The sequence below is a fragment of the Rhincodon typus genome, unplaced genomic scaffold (genome assembly GCF_021869965.1).
Source record: "Rhincodon typus isolate 14 unplaced genomic scaffold, sRhiTyp1.1 hic_rhity00008873, whole genome shotgun sequence".
NCBI lineage: Eukaryota > Metazoa > Chordata > Chondrichthyes > Orectolobiformes > Rhincodontidae > Rhincodon > Rhincodon typus.
The window spans coordinates 1,246-8,451 of NW_025974511.1; the positions used below are offsets into that span (position 1 = coordinate 1,246).

At 46.3% G+C, this 7,206-nt stretch overlaps 1 protein-coding gene across 1 annotated transcript; it reads left to right on the forward strand.

The window, feature by feature from the left end:
* Window positions 1-63: 63 nt before the first annotated feature.
* On the forward strand, window positions 64-7,155 carry LOC125482330 (zona pellucida sperm-binding protein 4-like). Its single transcript, XM_048594384.1, has 5 exons — window positions 64-326; window positions 3,473-3,646; window positions 4,116-4,305; window positions 5,165-5,312; window positions 5,407-7,155. The coding sequence occupies exons 1-5, from the start codon at window positions 95-97 to the stop codon at window positions 5,590-5,592; spliced, it is 930 nt and encodes a 309-aa protein (XP_048450341.1). The 5' UTR covers window positions 64-94; the 3' UTR covers window positions 5,593-7,155.
* The last annotated feature ends 51 nt before the right edge of the window (window positions 7,156-7,206 follow it).

A 7,206-nucleotide genomic window follows, 5' to 3' on the forward strand; every position in this document is an offset into this window, starting at 1 on the left:
GCTTCTTAAACACGAGAAAGCCGTGGGCCGGGAGCTCATTGCTGGCTATAAAGCGGGCTGGTGCTCAGGGCCCTGTACAGATTCAGGGAGCGCGATGGGACGTTGGTTGTGCCTTGGGGCTGCTCTGCCCCTCCTGGCCTCTGCTCCTTGTGACCCGGAGCCGGCCTGGAGGCTGCCGTGTGGCCCGCCCGCTATCAACAGCACTGACTGTATCAAGCAGGGCTGCTGCTTTGAGTCACCGAGACTCAGTGGGCAGCCCTGTTTCTACAACCTGAGAGAGAGCCCGGGTAAGCAGCCCCCTCCCGCATCCCGCAGCGAGGATGTGTGTATGTGTGTGAGTATATATGTATATCTGGCACACATCCATCTGTTTCCGGTAAATGAGATAATAACCCAGGGATGTTGTCCTCCAATGTCCTTGTGGTGTAATAGTGACTGGTGCGAAGTATCGATGCTTACGCCTTTTCTTGGGTGCGATTGTATTGTCATGTAAAACTTCGTGATTTCAGTTCAGTACTAATGTTCTATTAACTGCGGTGTTGTCTTGATTGCCACTTTGAGCACCTCCTTTTCCCCGCCCCAACCCCACCATGTTTCTGGTGGGGCTGGGGGAGACTGGAAGTATCTTTTACTTCGACTGATTTTGACTTTTCAGAACAAATATCTCCAGGGTTGATCTTTTTCTGTAGCTGTAACAGTGTTCTGTGTTTTATTCCTTTACCCTGATGTATTTGTGTAAGGCAAGGTTTGCCTGGATAGCATGTAAGCAATTACTTACTGTTGTGCAGTACTTGACAACCATCAAAAACAAATTTGGAACTGGTATCCTGGGCTCCTGTTCTGAAAGTGGCTCAGTGGTTAGCACTGCTGCCTCTCAGCACCAGGGACCTGGGTTTGATTTCAGCCTTGGACAACTGTCTGTGTGGAGTTTACACATTCTCCCTGTGTTTGTGTAGGTTTCTTCTGGGTGCTCTGGTTTCCTCCCACAGTCCAAAGATGTGCAGGTCGGTGGATTGGCCACCTAAATTGTCTGTAGTACTCAGGGCTGTGTACACCAGGTGTGCTAATGGGGGATGGGTCTGGGTGGGATGCTGTGGACTTGTTGGGCTGCAGGGTCTGTTTCCACACTGTAGGGATTCTATGATGATGACCTTGATAAATGCTACAAAACCCCTAATGCTAAAAGGAACCTTGACCAGTTAGTTGGTTCTTGTAATGAAGAAACAGTTTAAGACTGGTTACTCACCACTATTGTGCAATGGGACAGTATAAACACTCCAGTAAAAAGCATCCTCTTCGAGCTTGTCCTATGAGTTGTCCTTTTTTTCTTTATGGAGGAACTAACTTGGCCTCTGAAGGCTGCCTGCTTATTTCTTGTTCACGTTAAGGGTGTTTTGTCTTGTTAGCCAGGAATCTGTGATTTTCAGAGGCAACCCACTGACATTCCCAAGTCAATGAGACTCATGGTTCAAGGTAATCATAGACTTTCTCTTGTTCCGTTGCTTTAATGGCTGGGTGTATTATCCAAACTAAGATGGCTTTTTTTTTGAGGTGATGTAATCTCCCCTGTCTGATGTCATCTGGTCACTATTTTGACCACTCCCTTTTGAGGAATGTAAAATTAAACTAATTTTAATCCTAACATGTAGTTGTGACTCTCTGGAAAGAGTTAACAAGGCACCTGCCTCATTACTAATGAGCCTACTCTGACCTTATTCCCAACAGTTGCCCAACCCAGATTTTCTTCATCACCTGAAGGCTACTGGGGACAAGCAATAAATGCTGGTCAGCCAGTCATGTCCATGTCCCATGGGTGAACAACTGACTCTAAGAATGGAGTGGGTTGGCAAAATACTAAACGCAGATGCTAGAAACATGCAATTGGAACAAACTATGGGGAAAAACTACTCCTCCCTTTGGAGAGGGATAATACTTGATCCCTGATCAGTCAAGGGAACAGTCTGAACTCCTATGGTGGTCTATTGACTTAAATAAAACTTCTTCTATCCACTATACATGGGATGCTGTGCCCAGTCAAATGTTTACTGGGCACCATGTTTACCCAGATTTTGGTCAAACTGCATGGAAATAGACCCTCTGGTTCTACCCTGCTGTCCAGACATCCCAATCTGATCTAGTCCCATTTGGCCTGTATCTCTCAACCCTTCCTATTCCTATACCCAGCCAGATGCCTTTCTTAAATGTAATTGTACCAGCCTCCTCCACTTTCTGTCTGGCAGCTCACTCCATACACACACCATCCTATGTGGAAAGATAACTCTCCAATCCTTCGCTCATTTCCCCTCTCTCACCTTAAACTTAGTCCCATTTTAGTTTTGGACTCTCCAACCGAGGAAAAAGACATTGGCTAGTCACCTTGTCCATGATTTTGTCAACCTGTAAGGTCACCTGGTCTATGATGCTTGGGGGAAATAGCCCCAGCCTTTCCCTATAGCTCAATCTCTCCAGCCCTGGCAAAACTGTTGTGAATCCTTTCTGCACTTTCAATATTAACATGCTTTCAAATGAAGGGTGACCAGAATTGTATGCAGTGTTCCAGAAGTGGTCTCTATGTCCTGTACTCCTTGGTCTGAAGGCAAGCATGCCAAGCACCGCCTTGACCCAGTCTACATGGGATTCCACTTTCAAGGAACTATGCACCTGCACCCCTTGGGTTTCTGTTTGGCAACACTTGAGGGCACTACCGTGGAGTGTAGGAGTCCTGTCCTGAAATGCCTTGCCAAAATGCAACACCTCATTGATCTGAATTAAACTCCATCTGCCACTCCTCAGCCCATTGGCCCATCTGAAATCCCGTTGGACTGAATACTGTTACTGTCCAGTGCACCTAATTTTTGTCTCATCTGCAAACTTGGTAACAATACCTCCTGTAATCATATCCATAAATTAGAAAGCAGTGGAACAGGCACTGATCCTTGCGGCACACCACTGGTCACAGAACTTCAGTCTGAGAAATAAATCTCCACCGTGTCCCCCTCTCTACTACTTTCGGGCCAAATGTCAATCCAATTGACTAGTTAGTCACCAGACACCATGTGGAACTTTGTCTAATGCTTCACTGAATTCCATATAGACAATATCCATTGGTCTGCCTGCATCAGTCTTTATCACCTCTTCAAAAAGCTGTCATGTTAGACATGACTTCCAAGCACAAAGCCATGATTACTATCCCTAATCAATCCTTGCTTTTCCAAATACATATAAATCCTGTCCCTCAGAATCCCCTCTGTTGCTGTAGTCTCTGGCACAGTCAAGATTCCCTTTTGGGGAAGCGAGGGGACGGCTATGACCCTGCCAATTCTGTTCAGTCTATTTCCTGTCAATCCTGGTTTCACACCACACTTCACTTTGTGGAACCCTCTGGACACTGACCATCAACATTTGAATCAGTTTCCAATGTGAATTCAGAAGGGAATTCATTCTCAAACCCTTGCATTGTATTTCATTGCAGTGTGTACAGCAGATGGCCAGTTCATTCTCGCAATCGCCAGGAACCTGACCCATCCTGCCCTCAACCTGTATCTCGATGTGAAAGATGGACAAGAAGCTGAGTGCAGGCCTAAGGTCATCACAGAAACTTGTAGCCTTCTGCTTCCCAATTGCCTCTTGTGGCTTGACCCAGTGGGTGAGTACTGGAGGGTCTGGCATTCTGTCCCTTTTGAATGGGCCAGCTCCCTATTAAACAGTGCCCTCCATTGCAGGAGGAGACTGGAAGCTTTGCATATGAAACAGACATCTTGGGGAAGAGGATGATTGAGACGGGGCCACAGGGCTCAATAAACAGGGACAGCACCCTCGGGTGAGAGGGCAGAGGGGTTTGTTGGTATGTAGAGGGAAGGGTTACTGACAGAAACTCCACCACCTATTTGTGTCTCTCAACAGCTTGCACATCCGGTGCAAGTACAAGGGGGAGCATGAGGCTGGCTTACAAATCAATGTCTCAGTTTACACACTCCCTCCACCCCCAGCTGCTTCTGAAGATGGGATTCTGAGGCAGGAACTGTGAATAGCAAAAGGTAGTGCTGCCCTGGTAATAGAGCACTGGAATGTATTCCTTCAGGGAGTGACTGGCTTGTTCTCCTTGTTTCTGTTAGATGGCAACTACAGGCTGTGGTACAAGGACAGTGACTACCCCATTGAGAGAATCCTTCGGGAGTCGGTGTTTGTTGATGTTCGTGTGAAGGATCGCACTGACCCAGTGATTGTCCTGAGATTGCGTGACTGCTGGGCAACTCCTGTGCCAGCCCCTGACCATGAGGTGCAGTGGAGTCTCCTGGTGGATGGGTAAGGTCTCTGAATGGAAAGGCTAATGGCTTTGTCTTATCACAAAAACCATTGTCTTCAAGCTGCTCCTGCCAAGGCCAAGGTCACAGATGTTTCTACATCCTCTGGTCTGAAAAGCAAGTGATCGCGCTCTAGTCATAATCTAACCTCAAATCAGCCCACCTAATTGTCACTGAACTGCAATTTTATTAGCGTTGCGCTGGGTCACATTTTCCAAGCCAGGAATGCACAGTGTCGATCTCCTGGAATATCTACATGCACATAGAAGAACACAGCTCAATATCCTGAATAACAAAAGCAAAGTACCATACAGTGGAGACAGTCAGTTCAGCCTCTGTAACCTGGGATCCTGTCCAGGTCACCGGTAATTTTAATTCACTTGTTTGGCCACCCACACCCCTGGAAGAGATGCAACTTGGACCAAGACTTCTGGCCAAAAGGTAAGGACACTACCACTACTGTAAGAAACCCTATACATGCTGTTATAGCTCACCAAGCCTGCACTCTAGAATGGAATCATGACTAGTTGAATTTGCCTAATTGTTTAAATTGGGATCATTTGGAGTACTATTCAGTTCACATTTCTTCATCTGAAGAGCGCATCAATGCAGGAGGTGTTCCAACGCAATGTTCTGTTGGATAGTTTGTAACTTGCTTGAATAGCTCTTAGTTAGAACTGACTTCAATGTCCCAGTTCACACCTGTGAGCAACTAGGTTAGACCAAGGAGAACAAGAACAAATCTCGTTCTTTCAGAAACTCCCCTCTGGTCTTGGAGGCTGCTGCCGTAAATGGCCAAGATGTCATTGCAGTAGATCAATATCTCTCCTATTGCCACTGACTGAACCTTTGTGTTTCAGGTGCCCCTATGAGGGTGATGACTACCTGACTGTCCTACACCCAGTAGATGCCTCTTCTGGCCTGCAGTTCCCAACCCGTCACAAGCAGTTTGAAGTGAAGACCTTTGTTTTCTTGGATGGTGTGTCTGAGCAGCCCCTCTCCGAACAGGTGACCAAGCTGATGAAATCCTCTTGCTCGCTCTCTGTACTACAACCTGGACTTGGCTACAAGAAGCTCCCCTAAAATCTCTGCTTCTTTCCAGGTGGACTTGCATTGCAGTGCTGAGGTTTGCTCTCCCTCTGGTCAGGATGACTGTGCACCCAGATGTGGTCCAAGTGAGTTCCTCCTGTGGAAGGCCAGCAGTGTTTTAAATGGCCTTACTGAGAAAGTAATGAGCCATGTGCATGAAGGAGAACTGGCAGATGGCCTGTTGCCTAAAGGCATGTGAAGGTGCCACAGTAAATGTGATGGAAGAACTTTGCAGTGCAGGCATGTAATTTGAAGAAAGGGACCTTCCAGTTGTAATAGAAGACATGCATGAATGGGTCACCGAAGCTGGCAAGTGAATGTTGGAATTCAATTCACAAAATCTCTGGGTCCTTCATAAAACTAAATGTCTAATTGATAAATTAGATTGCAGACATGGGTACAATTTGGTAAGAATTGATGGGTAGTAATGCCACTAGACTAGCAACCCAGAACCTCAGGCTAATTTTCAGGGGAATCATCTGATTGAAATTTTGCCACAGCAAGTCATGAAATGGTGACCATGTAACTGCTGTCAACACTTTTATAGAAATCTTTCCTTTTTCAGGAAGGGTGCCTCCTGTTTTTGCCTGGCTTAACCTACGCTTGTCTCCAGACCCACAGCAATGTGCTGACTCTCAATTGCATCCTGCACCACCCCCCCCCCTCCCCAGCCCCCTCCATTAGAGGTGTAATGTTCAGTGGGCAAGAATTCAGAGACCTGCAAAATGATGTCTATTTAGTAGGAAGAACAGTATTCTCTGGGGGAATAACAGCAGTGAGATGCTCTCCATTAAATGTTTGCAGGTGCGGCAACCAGTTGGGAAAGAATGTACCATAGGTGGTTTCTCAACAGTTCTTGGAAGCACCAGACACTACATCTGCTCCCAGGTCGTCTAGGTCACCACCTTTTCCATGCCTATAAATGAAACAGAAGCCTTGTATTTCATCCTAGGATGATAGGTTGCCTTGAACAGTTGAGTCTCTTGAAAAGATCAAATGGGATGATTGTAGTGTTGTGGGTAGGGTGGAGGTAGATGCAAGAACTGCAGCAGTTCCTGGAGGCAGTTCCCTACTTTAGGAAGCTAGGGATGGGCCGTAAATGTCAGCCAAGCCAGCAATGCCCATGTCTTCCGTGGATCTCCACTTCACTCCAATCTGTCAAATGGTAGGATAGGTTAAGGGCCTGAATGTCCTCCTGTTCGCACTCCCTCTGAATTGGGAAGCCATCTATTCCAGATCTGGATTTGGACTAACTTGTTTGCTTAAGCAATTTCTGCTGGCCTGTGTCTGGAGGCTTGATCCCCTCTATACGGATAGTGAGAGGGGTCTTTATGTAAATGTGAACTTTAGGTCCACCTCTTAAAGCATTGACTTGTGCACCCTCAATGCCCAAAACTAAAGCCTGGATTTAGTGGTCACAAATTGAAATACATGCCACTGATCTGAAGAACCTTTATTGGAGTTGTAACAGTCTAGGGCAAGAACATTACAAACTGTATCAGCAGGAACATAAGCTTGAATGTGTTTCCAGCTGGAATTGTAATGAAGCTTAATATGAGCCAGGCACTTGCCATTCCCCAAACATAACAATTGATGTTACATGTGATAAGTGAAGTGTACGTGGTCGTTGTTGCTCTGACAAGTGCAACAACATTGTTGCAGAAGGTGTTTTTTCTCCAACTTCACTGATTTGAATTTCTTGTTGGGAATCCATTGGCAGCCTGATTGATGCTTGGAGCAGTGACTGCTCATGATGTTTTCACCATAACCTCAGTTTGAGGGGTTTGGTAAGTAGTTGCTAACTGCATCCAGT